The sequence below is a fragment of the Drosophila teissieri genome, chromosome 3L (genome assembly GCF_016746235.2).
Source record: "Drosophila teissieri strain GT53w chromosome 3L, Prin_Dtei_1.1, whole genome shotgun sequence".
In the NCBI taxonomy this organism is placed as follows: Eukaryota; Metazoa; Arthropoda; class Insecta; order Diptera; family Drosophilidae; genus Drosophila; species Drosophila teissieri.
The window spans coordinates 14,726,891-14,744,432 of NC_053031.1; the positions used below are offsets into that span (position 1 = coordinate 14,726,891).

Genomic DNA, 17,542 nt, shown 5'->3' on the forward strand with positions numbered 1-17,542 from the left:
CAAATTTCCCACTGAACCTCGTGGCGCTTGAGTGAATTTCAAGGGATTTGGCAAACACTTTTTCCGACTCAGCAGCCTTTAAACTTTTATCTTATCGTAGTCGATACGCCATAGCCGTTGATCTGATCTGTTCACTTAAATATTTATAGCTATACAAAATACATGTCTAATGTTTTGCATATTGGGGAAACTTTTTCTAATTAGTTAGATTTTTATTTAAAAAATATATTTTTCACTCAGATATATGTACAAACGTACATTTGTAAGGGCCTCTTCCACACTTAAATATGTGGCATTCTTCACCAACTCGACTCATTTACGAGTGGGTTTCGGTTTTATGTGTTCTGCCCACGCATTTCCTTTGTGTAAGGGTGCTCCCCTGACATCTGTAAATCAATTAGACCTTCCAAGAGTATACCTTATGCAAGAGACACTTTTAGCCTTTTTTTAGTGGAAAATTTATTAAAAAGGCATCGAATTCGATTGATATTAGTAGAAGCAATAGCAATAAAAAATACCTTTCAAACTAATAAATACTATAAAACCCCACAGATGTGTATGTCTTAAAAAGTAACCCCTTTTATTCTTCTTTTTTAATATTTAATTTGCTTTGATAAGATATCAGCTGATTACAAATGCATTCTTATTTAAAAACGAGTCCAAGTCATTAGTGATCATAGCTTAAAATTCCCCATCAATCCCATAAAAACCGTGCGTAAAGTCATTATTAAATTGGAAATCCACACCTAAACCTGCATAAGAGGCTCAAAATTTCAAAGACCCAACTAATGAAGCATTTAAATCGATTTTCCTCGTCGCTTTTTCTTTTCCAATCTATGCATGTAGAGCTCAGGCCAGTTTCGACCCACATGATATCTGTCGTACCCACATCAAAACTGTCCCAGACAAGCGGAAACCGCTGAATGCAGCCGGGTCTGCTCAGAAATGCAGTTTCTGGCTCGACTATTCGGAACTCGAAATTGTGGTTGGGCCTCCTCTATATAGAGACTGCATACGATATGCGAGTATGTGTCTCTGAGTTTTATCTATGCTCTATTTTTGGTGTGCGTGCTTGGGACACATTCACTCATGGTGGCTTGCTGCATGGACATTCGAGTCTTTTTCGTTTTCGATCAGAGAAATGCTTTCGTAATGCGTGATTTGAAATCTCATCTCGAAGCCCATGATAATGCAACTCGCTGAAGAGTTTACGCTGTTGTGTTTCGACAGCCTCAACGACTGTTAAGTGAAAAGGTAGAGGTACTTTGAATGCGCACTTTCTTCATTTCTTCTTCGACTGCCAACGCAGCATCCCATTGAACCGCTCTGAAGAAGGGGCTTTCTGTGGACAAAGGGGTTTCGAAAGGGGTTGGGGCAAACGAGCCGGCCGGCTAAGTTGCTTGCCTAGTTGAAAGCCGGTTTCGAGAGATCCCTGCGTGCACACAGAAGTGGTTACTTGAGTGCCTCGTCGCAGTTTGCCGGTCATTTCGTCGGCATAGACCAGATGCGATGCCCCAGGGGCGTAGCATGCACTTTGGAGACTGGGAATTTAAAACCAATGTTCATCACAATAGTAGTGCTTTAGGCTTAGATTGGTGAAAACTGGAGTCATATCATTGCCCCCCTTTCCTACGTCCTTGTAGTCAGGAATGCCTGCATTCCTTTTTTCAGGGTGCACTCAGGCTTCCTAATTACACTTCTCTCTTTTTTGCTCTTTTACGATATTATTCAGTAAGATTTCTCTCTTCGGTTGCACTTGAAATTGCATTTTACCCCCTCCCTTGTTTGCACCCGCTGGCAAATTTAGTGGCACACGTTTTTTACGTAAATATATCTTGTCTATTTCTGTGCAGATTTTCATATTTTCTCATGCATGCATCTTGGGGATGCGGTTGCATTTATAGTTTCTTTGGTTTCAGCGGATGTCGTTGGGGACCATTTAACCTTTTTAATTTATGCGGGCGACTTTCCATTTTTCACTCGTTTAGGGTGTGGCTGCTGACTCGATTTGTTATATTAATTATAATGATTTTAATAATAATTACGATTTCTTATATTTAACCATTTATCCCAAAAATTAAATTCTTGTTATGAACTTGCCAATCTATTTCTTTATGGGCAGAAAAGTATAAACGAAATGATAAAAACTATAAAACTACCTACAATTTTGAAAATTTCCACACACATTTAATGTTTAAACGCTTCAATAAGAAGCGGAATTTCTGTTTATTTCCAGCATGCCAAATCATTCACTAGCTGCGTGAGCCTGAGCCAAAAGAAAACATACAAGTCGCTCGCCTGTGAATTTGGCCCCAAAGTGGAAAGGTACCCAATGTCTAGACAATTCGCCAACAAAAAAAAATTAAGTCAGGCAACTCGGACTGACTCAAAGCATAATTATTAATTAAACATAGAGACACGCGTCGTGGGACCCACCGCTAAAAAACGTGCAAAACGGCTGATGAAACTGGTCGACAATCCATATCAGTCGAACCATATTATTAGCCATCACCGCCTGGTTGGTTATCAGTTTTCTTCGTAGACCTGATAGCATGTTCTACGGAATACCGCATAGTTTCAAAATCCCTCTAGCGGTGATTTAAATTTAGATTGAAGGCGCGCGACTTATACGATGCTTTTTCGCCTTATCAATGCAGACAAAAGTGAGGACCATCAGGGAGAGATCAGCACCCGAAAGTGCTGATAAACTGCGCAGCATAAACTTAAATCATAAATTTAGAACTGGTTTATTTTCGGAACGCGACAGAGGACAGACCGCCGCAGAGTGATCAGCGTTCTGCGATCTGCGATCAGCATGCCGTAACTGACCTAGATCACCTGATCAAAGCGTGATCGCCAAAAGAAAGAAAGAAGCCAGAGGCTGCGGTGTACGAGTGTATTTGGCTATACACCACTCGTAGTGCGATGCCCACTACTCTGATTTGTTTACTTTTCGCTGCGTTCTCATAAATCAAAATTAACCACGGCTGCGAATTCCTTGGAACTCTTTGTATTAAACAGGCCAAGATGAATACTTTTCCTATGAAATATGAGTCCACTGATAGACCATATAGATTTATACTACGCCACATACCAGTCTGCTGAAAGACCACATAGATTGGTTTTCGATTCTTCTTGAAACGAGTCCCCTGATTGCAGTTTTAAATCGGAATTTAAATCAATTTAAATTGGAGTAGTAATATTTGTCATTAATATTTAATGATTTTCAACAACAAATTCAACATACTCGTACTTTTAAGTGTTACAATCTCTTGGCATTTATTTTTTGGCAAACACCTTCTGATTAAGAAAAGCGGCTTCTTCCGCTGCGGAAATTGAAAAGTCGCAGAATGTCTGCTCTATAAATAAAGCAAGGAATTGGCATTTCAACCGATGATCCTTTTCAATTTCTGTACGGGGTCATAGGCAATCTGAGATCGCAAGCTGCGTTTTGTTGCGTGTTTTGCTGTCACTGCGATCGCGTAATTTTCCATTGCAACTACTGCAATCGATACTCGACGATCAGCATTAAAACAAACTTAATTATGCGATTTATTATGCAAATATATACACGCGCGTATATATAGAAAGCCAAAGCTTTCACGCAAACAGCAGCCGCAGCCGCATCTGAATCTGAACTCGACCACAACTGATCACGTTTTCGCCGGCTGCCTCAGATACTCGTAATCGGATGGCGATAGTTCCATTGACATCGCCAGACGGGCCCGGCACTATACACTACGGTATCTACATATACATATGTATATGTATGTATATAGTACAATTATCTGGCCAGACAGGAGGTGCTAACGCCACACCGTCTGATATCGCATGTTAGTAGTGGGTTAGTAGTCGTAGTGAAGAACTCCCCAAACACCCTAAAAATAGGCAGACGAAACCTCTTCATTATAGCCCTGTTAATCGCCAAACAAACAGAAGGTGCCACTTATCAACACACCTGTCGAAGCAGAGTCGAGAGTTTGGCCAGCCGAGTGTTTACTGTGGCTAATGTATTTGAATTGCAAGTAAGTTGCCTCCAAGTCAATGGCGTTTTGTAATACCTTCCGTTTGATGAAGTAATTGGCAGGCGACAGCTTGATTATAGGCATTTTATTAACAATTGGAAGAAGGTTTCAACAAACAAAACACAATTATTTCTCTACGGAGAAAAAGTCATATCTTTTATTAAATACATTTCATAAAATTCCTTAACAATCGCTAGAATGAATGTACAAATATTAAGTCCTTAAAAAATGATCTGAACATATTTCAATTTTTTGATCCTTGTTTCTATCAACGCCTTTATAATTGCAATGAAATCTTGATATTAACCAAAACGAACACCTGCCTAATTTAATAAACATTTTTGCAAAGTAAAACAAACAAAAAGAAGAGAGCTAATTGACGGGTTCCGAATTGTGTTATTGAATCTCAAGCTGATAAAATAATTTTGCATAATATCTGAGTTTACCTTTTTGGGTTGCTACCTGATAAGCAATTAAAGAAACATTTATATTAACGAACACAGAAAAGTGGCGTGATCTTAATTGACTTAAATTACTTTTCAACAAATACACTTCTTATGCAAATTAATAATTTCAAAACAAAAAGTTATTTTTAGTTAATTGTTTTACTTCTAACAGGTTTAGCCACATTTTCTGTTAAAAATAAACATTTTCCGGCTCACGGAACCAAACAGTGAGTAGAAATTGGCAATGCCAACCTACATATAAGCAATTCCGCCTTTCTTCGCGATCAGCGACAACGGCATAAACCGATGAACATTATTTCCCCATCCCGCAAATTTGCACTAAAATGTTTATTAATGGTTCCGGTTTATGCGACATTAAAATAAAAGTGAGAGAGAAAAAAGTCAGGCAGAAAAATATGCACAAACATAGCATTCAATGTTAAATGCGTGCGTTGCACTGGCCAGATTCAAATGTATCTGTAGATGGGCATGTGTGCGCACAGATTCAGATACAGATGCAGTGCTGCCTGTAGATACAACTAGAAACGCGTAGACGAGTTTACAGTTTACATGGCCGTTCTATGAGTCAGTGGATGCAATGCAAAATTTCTCAGACCAAAATCTGTTTCTGGGTCTAGAGAAATTTTCGCGTAGCCAAGCGATGCGCACTTTAGATTTTGGCACCAATTTTGATTCAATTAACCTTCCATTTTCAGTGAGGTCAGTCTGCAGTCTTGAATAATGTCTGATGGTTTTCCATTATTTATTATTCTATCTTATTTTCTAGGGAGTAGTTTGTATAGCTGGTCATTGAACCCAATGTGAAACTTCTTGGATTGAGAATTCGCACAAGCTCACAACAAGTGTTTGTTTTGCTTTTATTGTTCGTTTCCAGGTTCCAAGTTCCGTATCAGGTTTCTTAGAGCACAGATATTAATCTGATATTTCTTGTTTCCATTTTTCACAATATCCTTCAATATATTTACTGAAGTTACTCCCTTGTAGGCTGATCAGTCAAATATTTGTTAACTTGTTATATTTAAAGCGACGCGTAGGTCTCAAATGTGTCACCTTTTGGCTTATCAGTGAATGCATATAAAAAAATAATAAAAAATGTAGGAATGCAAGGTTACCTGGACAATGGCGATTGTTCGAATACCTTAACAAAAGATCGAAGTTCAGTATAAGCACAATATTGTAAATAATGTTCCTTATGTGCATTTAAATATGTTAAGAAATGTATATTTAAAGGGTTCTGAAATAATAGTTCGAGATTTGTTATTGATCCGCAAAATATATTTCTATTCCATTTATATATAATATATAATTACAAAAATGTATTTTACAAACAATCATTGTATAGGTTAATTTTGTATGCATTTAATTTATTTGAAATGCCTTTTCAAAGAGTATTAAGCACAGATAATCATTAATATACCTTACATATATTTGTATAATTTTATACACTCATGTTTAAATATAAATTACAAAAGACTTACTGCAACGCGAACACGATTGTAAAATAAAAAAATTTCGCATCAAAATAATCAACAGGAAAATGCCTCTGAAAATTTTCCACCCCAACCCAGAGATCAGAATAGTTCAATAGGTTTATCGGCTAACCTTTTACACATTTTTTATTGCTGAATGTTGTAATAGTAAAATTCACGTATTGTAGTATTTGACGTCAATCAAATTAGCTTATTATGTGGAATCCTTTTTTAGTTTTACAGCAAGCACGTGTATTTAATCGTGACTTTTAACGAATAGAGTAATTTATGGTTTGAAATGGATAGGATATGAGTTTATATACTGATTGTCTGAAAAGTCATACGAGCATTGGCAAAAAGGAAAAAAAGTGAAGCAAATATTTCCGGCGATAATGGTTGCAAACCTTATCTGATCAGTTAACGCCCACTAATCAGGCGGATTGTAAATTAATCAAAAACAACCTAAAAATAAAATTTCCACTTAGTTGATTTTCCACAACGTTTGCTGTTGGCTGAAGATATATTTTTGCGCCCACACAGATTTTTGTGAAAAGACACCTGGGCACAGAATGAAAAAGCTTTACAATTATCCTCTTATATTGATAAAACTCTTTGTAAATACATAAATAAATTTGATAAAGAGGATATGCTTTTTGACGAAACTAATACTGTGCAATTTGATTTATTTTGTTCTTATTTAATTAAATTATATTTCAAAATGTACTTCTTCGAATACCTGGTTATTTCGCATATGCTAATTTTCTGCTAAAGATAATTATCCTATTTTATCTTTGTGTACAAGTATATGGAAATCATTGAGCCTGTAATTTAATTTAACGGTTTCTTTATTTTTCAATACTTTTATGATCGGGCGTTGGTTAAGAACAAATTTGCTTTGTGGCGCTATGACGGGAGATTAAATTGTTGTTGCCACCCAATGGTGCGACCGACTAAAATAGCAAATAAAAGTCCTCCGTCTCACTCCCACTTCTTGTCTTCAATGTTAAGTTCAATGACTAAATTAAAATATTCTTTTTCTTTCTACTTTTCGTTGTTTCTCCTCGAGAATCACCGGACAAGGTTTAATCAGCCCGACAGTCTGTTATCAGCTCTATATGTTGTGATGGCCTAGTTTCTTCGGCGTTTTGGAGCAAGATGGTGCAAATGGGAGGTGCAGAGGTGTGAGCTCAGGGGTAAGGTCAATTAATAAATTTAACAAGCATGAATAATGCATATAAAGCCAGGGCACATAAGTGGGGAAAGTCCGGCTTGGGCTCGGTGGTGATTTTGTATTTTTGGTTGCGAATAATTCTAGTTGTTTTGTTTGTTAGTTTTTTACTACCATACATAAATTGCTATAAAAGATTTAAAATTTGTACTTAGTATAACAATTAAATTGGTATTTACTCGCACTTTTGGTGTTTTGGCTTTTGCTAATACACTTTGGCAATTTATGTTGGTGGTGAATATTAAATATTATATTAATAAAATATGCCAGAAGTGAGCAGCTAAACATAAACAATTATGAGATAACCCACGTAATAAACTTTGGGACTACGTCTTAATTTTGGCATGGACTAAGTCGCATACCTATAGCACCTGCTGATCGACTGATCTACTGATTAACTGATAAACTGATCGATTGAGGGATCAGACCTAGTTCCGCTTGGGGGGTTAGCAGGTCACCGATCGAGGGTTTTAAATAGATGTGCCAAGGCCTCACAGAATCCAGGGGTATATTTTTAGATGGTACTTTGCCTTCCGGATTTTGTTATTGAACTACAGCCGATCACGCCCACCTAATCAGAGCCCATAATCGCGTTAGCACAGCAAAATCGCCAAGACTTGTTGAGACCAGGTTTCCAGACCCTAATCGGGATTTAAGTCTGGCGTTGGCGCCGCTGTCAAACAGGCTGGAAAAAGTCGCTCACGTTGTGGATTGGATGTGGATTCCCGGTCATACTATATATGACCACTATCAGTCAATTTAACGATTTCGAATTTAGATTTCTGGGCATGCCGGGTGCGATTAGTTAACATTTGTTTTCAGCGTGTCCAGCTCTGGCGAAAAGGCCCAGAGCACCGAGACAGATGAGATAATTATAATTATTGCCGCCTGCACGAACACACACCCCTCTTTTGCGCCTAGTTTGTATAAATAGACAAGGTTTATGGGTTTGTTGTGCCCACCTCCAATCTGGGATTACAATCCCCGCCGGACTCTGCCTACTCGAAGGCCTCGAATGTTGCTCCAAAAACTGTCGGGATCGGCAAGATTTCAATTGTGGCGATAGGGCGGTGCAGGTGGGTTCCATGTGGGTTCAAAGGGGTGTGTTTGGGTGGGCGTTCAGATCCCGATGGCCTGATAAGCGCCAAGCATTTGCTTAGATAGTGGACAATGACAGACAAAGTGTTGGCATAAACAAAACATGGAGTCATTATGGCATTCCATTTAAAGGAAACGGAAGAAGGAATAACACTGCACAAATGTTATTTTATCATTAGGATTTAATACTTACCAAAAAAGTAAAATGTAAAACAATAATATAGTTAAAAAAACAAAATTATTTTTCTCGAAACTAATTAAGTAGTATATATATATACATTTTATAATCAAATAAATCTAAAAGCTGAATATATAACTTTGCATTGTTCAACGATCCATGAAAACTTCTAAGGAAATTCAAATTCTCTTCATTTTGGCGCCCATACGAAAAGCAAGATTCAAACTATACATGTAAAATGTAAGCTCTAGTATTATGAGCCATCTGGCAGCGCTTCCCTAAGTGAAGCCTTTAAAATGTTTTCTCTTATAATAATTTTTCAAATTTATTTTGAAAATTAAATTTAAATAATAACAAAACTGTGATTGCAGCCCTGGAAAATAACGCCTCCTAAAGTTGAATATCGATAGTCGCCGATAGCTGTGGACCAATAACGCCCTCCGATTACAATAACAATAGTGGTCGACAGCTTCAGCAAGCAAAAACTAAATATTTAGCTTAGAAAATCCCCAACAAATACAGACAGCAGTAAAATGGTGAGCCATTTTAACTAAATAAACTAACTAAAACAGCCATTTAGCCGCTTCACGGTTTGCAATCATCGGGTTTATTTAGACACTGATATTAATTAGAGGACTTCAACTTTGGCTGTTCATACACTTTGAAGGGGAAAACGCTGGGAGTGGAGTCTCTGGATTTAGTAGTCCGGCAGGATCGGTGGCTCCGGGGACCTTTTGCCGCCCCAGGAGTGGAAGCGCTGCTTCTTGCCCAGCACCACGGAGTTGCGCTTCTCGTCCCGCTGCAGCTGGGACTTGATGCGGCACCTTTCGATCACCGCATCCCGGATGATGGGCGAGAACTCGGCGTCGCCGAACTGGGCCATTAGCAGGCGGAAGAAGGCCCAGATCTCGCTCCGCTGGGATGTGGGTGGTGGGGCGTAGTGCCGGAAGAGCCATGCCTCCGAGTCCGCATCCTGGCCACCGGGTCTGGAGTTGTACGCATCGCAGATATCCTCGAAGCTCAGGATTGCCTGCAGTATGAACCCGCGGTACTTGGACAGCTGCACCTCACAGGTGGCCAACTCGGGATCCTGTCCAGAAATCGGGGCCGTCGCCAGGCTGGCTCCATAGATCTGACGGCCAAAGGCCAGGAGCACCACACACAGAACTACGTTTGCCATCTTCTCCAGCGGTTTTAGCCGTCTTAATCCTCTCGGCCAACTGCGTTGTTTGGCGCCCTGGTGCCCCGCTTATATAGCCACTCGATCCGTGGGCCCACCACCAAAACCACCACCACGAGCACCAACCAGCCAGCAACTTTGAAGTCCATAAAATAATTATAAAACGTTTGTCGTTCGCATTTTCTGAGCCGTTACACACGTCGCTAAATAAATACGAGTGCGTATTAATAAGCGTCTCTACGTTTTCCACACACTTTTCCGCTTTCCCTCCAGACAATGGCAACAAGTGTCATAAATTTTCACTCGTTTAACTCGCTCTTCCCTTCCGAACTCGAGTTTATTAATCCTGCCCAGAGATAAACGTGACGTGCACTTGAAACTGAGACGAGCTCCCCAAACGCTCCTTTTTTATATGTGTGTGCGAGTGCGGCGGGGGGGGGGGGGGGGGGGGGGGGGGAACTTGGAGCCGGGAAATGCCCGACCCACAAAACATTGCAACCCCTTTTCTCCGCTCGCCACTTGTGCAAATTGCTCGCTGATTAGCAGGCGAGCGTATGAAATTAATCATATGCAAATATCGTCCACTTTTCTTTTCCTTGACGCGAATTTGTTGCTGTCGTGGGAGTTCTTGGGCCCTATGAAATGTTATCCTTCTAGGGTATGATTAGGAAATTCATGTTTGACCCAAATTGGTCTAGACAGCCTGTTCCTTTCTATGGAATTCGAGGAACATAGCTTGAAGCTACTATTATATTATTCAAACTTTCTCAGAGACTTCCATCATAATTTGTGATATATTATTTTAAATTTCCTTTATTCTAAGACAGAAATGGGTCATCTTTTTGTATCTTATTAATTACATTTAAATTACAATTTGGTACAAGTTTCTAAGCATTTAGTCGAACTTCATATGGAGCATACAGTTTCCTAGGGTATTTTGAGCTCCCACGACCCTGGCTTTCTGTTGTTCCTAAGAGCTCTTCATTTGGTTCGAGCCCACTTGTTGAAGTGTTCTGGTCTTTAATTTACCCAAAAACGTGATGGGTTAACTTGGCTGTGGGTGTGCCCCTTGGACCAAATGTAGAAATAACTTTAATTATTTGCTTTTTCTTGAATGTGAATAATAACACACTCGAACCTTTGGTTTGTCCTTTACAGAAATTCCGCTTCTGCGGCGAAGGCGATTGTCCCGATTGGGTCCTGGCAGAGATCATATCCACACTCTCCAACTTGAGCATTGAAAACTTGGAACAACTTTGCGATTTAGTGGCCCAACGAATTTGTGGACAGGAATTTGAGGTTTGTAACTATTTATTTGTAATGCTTTAATATTAAAGGCCTTTACTTTCAGGAGGCTAAAATAAAAACGCTCACGTCCACCTTAACTAATGAGGGTAAAACCGCCGTGGCTTGCATCAATTTTATGCTGACCAGCGCAGCTCGCTTCAGCTGCACCGAAAGTATTTTTGGGGAGGAGATCCAACAACTGGGACTGCCCAAGGACCATGCCGCAGCCATGTGCAGAGTCCTCCAAAAGCATTCCGCCGCCATACGGCAAACACTTATAAGCAAAGCTTTCAAAAGTGAGTGGTGTCTAAAAATATTGGGTCCAGCTTTCAATTTTAGAAATTACCAGTTTAAAAAAAACAGTTCTTTAAAACCTAAAGGTTAATTTCTGGAATAGCACTGCTGAGAATGTCAAGACAAATGATTAGCAATTCAAATTGAAAGCCAGTTTCATAATCGTAATTTAATTTAATTTTCTTAAATTTGTATACTTCATTTACATTAGTTAACGAACTGCAGAGCGTCCGTGACATATCAACGCCTGGACAAACGCCTCCAAACTACGCCACCTTGGAACTTAAGATCTCGCAGGAACTGGTCGATGGCCTGCCACAGGATACCACCCATGTTCTCAACATAGATCGCGCCCAAATGAAGGCTCTGCTGGCGGAGCTGAAACTGGCACGTGATGTTATGCAAAAGTATGAAAATAAACCAGATTCCTAAAAATATTTATATTAAACCTTAAAGAAACTTATTATAACAATATTATTTCTATCATTGACAAATATAAACATGTTTTAAACAATATAGTAACAATACGAAAAGATCAATTTAGACTCTAGCAGATAAACCATAAGCATTCGAATAAAAACCTTAAAAAACTAAGCATGAAAATACATTCTTTAGGTTTTCGGATAGCTGCCGATAGGTGGAGGTATTTTCGCCTTAAGCTGTGTCATTTAGTTGGGACACCAACCATTCTCCGGAACTGAACCCATTTTGTGTCGAGCTTTTCATTTCGCTGAGCGTTACGGAAAAAGCGAATTCATAGGAGGTTAATTAAACGAGTTTGGAAAAGTGCCAAAAGGCTTATCATTTGTTATCATTATTAGGGAGAGAACTGTATATTATTGTAAATAGATTTTCTACCCTATTATTTAATAGCCAGACACTAGAATATTTAATATTCGTTGCAAACTAAGATAAAAAACAAGTTTTTTCAACAATACGGGTTTTTCTAATATTTGTATGATAGTTTGTGCTTACAGTATCTCTTAAGAAAATTAATGTAACTATTTTAGTAGCTGGTACTTGTAGGGAAAATGTTTATACCAGACTCGTTGTAAAGTGTTTAAAAGGTATAAAGAAGGGTTTGCGAGCTTGAAAAGTATTTATATCTTAATCAGAATCGTTAGTCGTGTTGATCTGGCCATGTCCGTATGAACGTCGAGATCTCGGGAACGACGGCGTATTTTTCATTCTGTCTTGGGTGCAGCCTCTTCTCAGGGGTCTAGTGTTATTTGCTTTCACGCTTCATAATCTAAGTAAGCGGTATCAAATAGTAGCGGCACTCGACTACATTGTTCGTTTGTCTTACAATTTTTTTGTAATATCGTGGAAGTAAGTAAGAATTTTAATATCCAATATAATATCAAATAAGATTTTTATAGTCTGGTGGCTTTTACCGCAACATTCTTTTCTGAACCCAAAAAAATTGAGAAATCTCGGCCATTAATGTCATCAAAAGCCAACCACAAATTTAACCCTTTTCGGCCAATATTTAACCCAAAACAGCGACACTCATATCGTTGCAAACGCTCCATGAACTGTATCAAATTTAATCAACTTCCTGCAGCATTTTTAGTGCCCATGCAGCCTGATTATTAATTATAGCATAACGTGCGGCGTGGGCAAAGTAAAATTTGTTAATAAAAGGTCGGAAAAAAGAACCCTTTTCGTTGGGAAGCGAGAGGTAAGCGAGCTTCAGGTTACCACATTTGCTTATCATCCTTTGGCCACGGCAATTACCGTCGCATCCTTTGGCCATCTCCCTGCTGCCGGTTATTAAAATAATATGCAGTGGACAAGGGGAGGTGGTAAAAAACGAAGAAAATTTCAATTAAAAGTATACAAAAAATAGGAATAAATTAATTTAACTTGCTTGCCGTTTGCTTCCTCAGTGGATTTTCTAATTATGAGCTTTTGCAGCAGCTGCAGAGGTTAAAAGTTGCCTTATTTTTATGGCAAATTTTGTTGTATTATTTTTTCAATTAAACTTGACCATGTCAAAAGCGAAAAACGACGAAGAAAAGTCCGCGACATTTTTTGATTACTGCGCATTGCTTTTTTGTATTTTTCGTTTATTTTCCATATTTTTTCATTTTATTTTTCTGCATTTTTTCTGCTTTTGGCCACATGTTGCTGACACTTGCAGCCGCCGTTGGGCTCCAACTTCGCCTCCTTCTCCTTTCCGAATTTCTTTCCACTCGGAACTTTGATTTATGATGCCCAATGAAGGAAACTCAGCACCGCCCTATTGGCATTGTCACCTGTTCCTTAATTAAATTTCTCCTCAAGGTCTCAATGAACTGCTGCATTGATTTCCGACCCTCCTACTCATCCGCATTGTGCAAAAATCATATCGCATGGCAAATAAATGTTCCTCGTAGCTCTGTCCCAATTACCCCGGCAACTATTTACTCAGCATTTAGTTGGCGGTGCCTCATTCTCATTTGCGACCTTCGTTCGCGCAAAATGATATCTAAACATTCGACGGTGCGACTGTATGGCGCAGAATTCGTGTAAACAAGGCGGCAATGTCAACAGAAATGGTTCACATACTCGTAATATGGTGATATGGTAAGGAGGTGAGGTAATTGGGGGCTTATGGGGCAGCTGAAACTTTCTGCCAAAAAGAGTGGTAAGGTGCATGGGATGGGTGGCTTGAGGAGTTTCCAGATTCCTTGGAATATAAATATATTATATATAGTAAGTTATATTTAATTATTATATTAATTTATTAACTATGGCCAAGTTCTTTCGAGTACTTCCTTTATTTTTATTTAAAAGTATATTAACCATCCTCCATATATTTTATTATATTTTTTTCCATTTGGAAGATCACTTTGCATAAAAGAGTATTGAATGCTTTCAACGAAGTGGTTTAATATGCTACCAGTTACCTATTGCAAGTTATATTTACTATTAATAATAAATAAAAGTTAACCTGCACTTGAACTAAATTAAGATCGGCCCTTGCTAGAGTGTTCTGCCAACCTGGGATACCATACCGCAACCCACAACCGATTTCGTCTGCCAACGCCCAAACATGTGTACCGTTCTGTCAGCCCCACCCACCGACCCACCCAACTACCGACCCATCCGGACCGGAACCAGGCTCCCCAACCATTTCAGGCATCAGCCATCCTGCAAAGGGCTGTCGCATTACGCGCCTGTTACCATATCTTTACAACTGTATCTGCAGCTCGTCCTCCACGCACTTGTATGACAAAGCACAAAACTTAAAAACCTTATGCATGTGATTTGAGGGGTGACTTTGTTTGGGAGGGGGACACAAGTGTTGGCCTTTTATCCTTCGGCTTTTTCGGTGGTGGTGGTGGTGGAGGCCGGAAATCCTTCTTGTTGTTCGGTTGCCGCTTCCGTTCCGGTTTTTAGTTCGTCGATGATGCGGGATGTCGCACCCCTGCGATGATTTTTCGGGTGGTGGCCACCACTATTCGCCACCCCAAAGGATGTCCTTCGCTCAGCCGGCAAACGGTGGGGGAATACAACTTTTTGACTTTTTCAATTTGACTTTCTGTGTTTTGGGTTTCTGTGTTTCCTCGACGGGTTACCCTAGGCGTAATAATGAAATAAACGTTTCGCTAAATGCCCACGTATTTTGCACTGAGGGAAAGTGGGTTGCACGCTGGGTGGTGGGAGTGGATCTCATTCAATTAATTCGATGGGATTTGGTTTATGGTCCCATTGTGTGGAAAAATAATGCAATAGCAGGCATTTCGCTAACCACAAATGATATAAACAGAGTTTAGATGAGCAACTAGATAATTTCACTTAAATATGAACAAAGATGACATGTTCTTGAAAAAGTGTCCTTATGAGTAAATTAGTTGTCATATTTTATTGATTGATCCAAGTTGATTTCCACTAAACTAGCACGTAATTAAAAATATAAATATTTATATATATTTTTGCAGTTTGTTATATTACATTGTGTTGTTTTTGTCCCTAATTACCATTGAAAAAGTTACGAAATGCAACAAATCAAAAGTTATGTTGTTTTAACAATAATATGCTCTCAGTTTTTAATTCATTCAAATAAATACTTTTACGCGCCCCATAGAGTTTTCATATGAACTGGGGATTTGATTTCCACACCTCCGAACTGGTCACACCTGAGAACTTGGCCAAGTGGGTGGTGAAATCCTCGGTCCTTTGGCCCAAAAGCTGGTGGAGATTGACTGCTGCGCATTAATCAGCGCATAAATTTAACGCATTATTATTTATGTTTCTCCCAACAGCGAGCACTCGCGCTTGTTTCATTTTCGAAATAGAAATTGTTTTACAAATGTCACGCGTACTGAAAGCCACCCCGACTCCCTCCATTCCCCAAAAACCTGCGCAATCCTGAACAAAATAAATGGCGCTAAAATGATTCAATTACCCAAAACGGAAAAGAAACACATTTTTTTCAAGGGGAACAGGTGGCCCGAGCCAGGCGACAAATTCTCTGGCTAAAATTTTTAGACGTGTTTATTGGCTTGATGCAGTGATTGGATGGGAGGTGGCACACACCTGCGAAAGTGTAATAAGCGAAAATAAGATTTTAATTGCCAACGTTTATGGGCCGCACTGAATGCCAATTTAATGTTCCAACAACAGGCATTATTTTTTTTACCTTGTTAGTGCTTTAAACTGAAATGAATAAATATACATATAAGCTTGGCCTATGGGCTTTAGTATGTATTTAAATTTAATAAGTATTACATGCCTCTTTAATACCCAAATGGTGTCCCGTGTAGTTCCTGAAATGCGGCAAACTAATGTTCCAATTGTCGTGTGGATTCATTAGTTGGTTCTATTTGATTAGCTGCCACTTTCAGTAAGACATTCGATTTCCAGCTACAATTGCTAGTTTCGAATCCTTGTTTGTCCTGTTCCCTGTCGTCTTTGGCATGCTGCGTATCCTGCGTATCCTGGGTATCTGTGTGCTTTCGCTTTGGTTGCATCCACTGGCAGGCGAGGCTAATGCGCAATTTCCACTTACCCATCCCAATTAATTCACGCTTCGTTAGATCCAAGGGAAGGGTACCATGGGGTTATCCACTGGGTTTCTCCAGCTTGGACTTCATCCTGCTTGCTTTTTTGGTCGGTTTACTGCACTTAATTTAATGTTGTGCTGTTGTCAACGCAAGTAAATCAAAGTTGCGACTTTTATTTATGATTTCATTTATGCGCTTTACCATTAACTAAAGTGGTCTTCCATTGGCGAGGGTTGTAAAGGCGGCGAAAGTACGAAATAACCCGTTTTAGGAGTAAGAAGAATTTCATAAATCATGCGAGTATTTATAAAATATTAATGATTCGTAATGATCATCAGTTGAATGACTTTGGTTAAATGAAAATTAAATATTATTTTCTACGTTCTGTTTGTGTTTTTTAATTGTGTTTCTAAGTGTGTAGTTTATATAAACTCTCCATCAACTTATCGTTGCGAAAGTGTTCCGAAAGCCCCGTGAAGCTATCTATTTTCGTTTGAGTATCCAATGTAAGTCATAAACTTCATAATCTGCCAAAAATGTCCCGATTTAACCTTAACTTAGGCCTGAACCATCGGCGATGAATATATAAAAGGAACATATACAGTTTCGTGGGGGTATCTTGTTGAAAAAAGCATTGTGTGTAAGCTCCACTATTGTTACATTTCCACCGAGTCATAAATATCTGTGGACCATGTGCATGCAAGTTCAACGGTTTGGATGTCGACTTCCAGTTTCCAGATCCCGTTGTAAGACCGGTGCTCCTAGATCTTGTCGAAAGCCCGGAACGCGCTGCAATCCTGGCACCTTCTGCTCTCCCGCACCTTGCTGTACTCCCGGATACTGCTCCAAATCCAGACCCTGCTGCAAATCCGGACCTTGCTGCAAATCTAGTCCCTGCTGCAAATCTAGTCCCTGCTGCAAATCTGGATCCTACTGCAAATCTGGATCCTACTGCAAATCTGGATCCTACTGCAAATCCGGACCTTGCTGCATATCTGGATCCTGCTTCAATTCTGGATCCTGCTGCGGACCATGTGGGTCCTGCTCGAGTGGCTGTGCCGAATGCTCGTCCTCCTGCTGTGGGATATTCCCCGAAACCTGCTGCGGCCCGTGGTGTGAGTCCTGTCTGGATCCTGCCTGGTTCTCGTGGCTAGCTCCCGATCTCGGCCGATCCTGCTGTTGTGCTTGCATGACCTGTTGTCGATCCAAGTGCTGATGAGACCTGGATAGTGGAGCGTTGTTGTGAAAGATTGTGGGAAGTAACCATAATAACAAATCATTTGTAAAAAATTTCAAATAAAATTAAAAATTGTGTACTTAAATTA

General features: G+C 39.5%; 3 protein-coding genes across 5 annotated transcripts; 2 read left to right on the top strand and 1 right to left on the bottom strand.

Annotated features, from left to right (window-relative positions):
- Positions 1 to 7,047: 7,047 nt before the first annotated feature.
- Positions 7,048 to 11,712, top strand: LOC122616222 (COMM domain-containing protein 4). Of its 3 annotated transcripts, none has more exons than XM_043791598.1 (4): positions 7,048 to 7,154; positions 10,804 to 10,944; positions 10,997 to 11,228; positions 11,438 to 11,712. In XM_043791598.1, the coding sequence occupies exons 3-4, from the start codon at positions 11,069 to 11,071 to the stop codon at positions 11,656 to 11,658; spliced, it is 381 nt and encodes a 126-aa protein (XP_043647533.1). In that variant the 5' UTR covers positions 7,048 to 7,154; positions 10,804 to 10,944; positions 10,997 to 11,068; the 3' UTR covers positions 11,659 to 11,712. The 3 variants fall into 3 exon arrangements, with proteins under 3 accessions (XP_043647533.1, XP_043647531.1, XP_043647532.1); XM_043791596.1 differs by lacking the exon at positions 7,048 to 7,154 and adding an exon at positions 8,869 to 9,001 and having other exon boundaries at positions 11,438 to 11,706; XM_043791597.1 differs by lacking the exon at positions 7,048 to 7,154 and adding an exon at positions 10,467 to 10,577.
- On the bottom strand, positions 9,028 to 9,856 carry LOC122616224 (leucokinin). The gene has a single exon (XM_043791599.1). The coding sequence runs from the start codon at positions 9,643 to 9,645 to the stop codon at positions 9,163 to 9,165; it is 483 nt and encodes a 160-aa protein (XP_043647534.1). The 5' UTR covers positions 9,646 to 9,856; the 3' UTR covers positions 9,028 to 9,162.
- A 5,295-nt stretch (positions 11,713 to 17,007) lies between the features above and the next one.
- LOC122616700 (keratin-associated protein 5-1) lies at positions 17,008 to 17,542 on the top strand (the record flags this gene model as incomplete). The annotated part of the gene is made up of 1 exon (XM_043792244.1): positions 17,008 to 17,542. A coding segment is annotated over one exon (426 nt), but the record flags the coding sequence as incomplete, so codon positions are not given.

Coding starts and splice junctions, on each gene's coding strand:
- LOC122616222 (XM_043791596.1), top strand. Junction 10,945..10,996: donor TTTGTGGACAGGAATTTGAG/GTTTGTAACTAT, acceptor CTTTACTTTCAG/GAGGCTAAAATAAAAACGCT. Junction 11,229..11,437: donor TATAAGCAAAGCTTTCAAAA/GTGAGTGGTGTC, acceptor CATTTACATTAG/TTAACGAACTGCAGAGCGTC.
- LOC122616224 (XM_043791599.1), bottom strand. CDS start 9,645: ATGGCAAACGTAGTTCTGTGTGTGGTGCTCCTGGCCTTTGGCCGTCAG.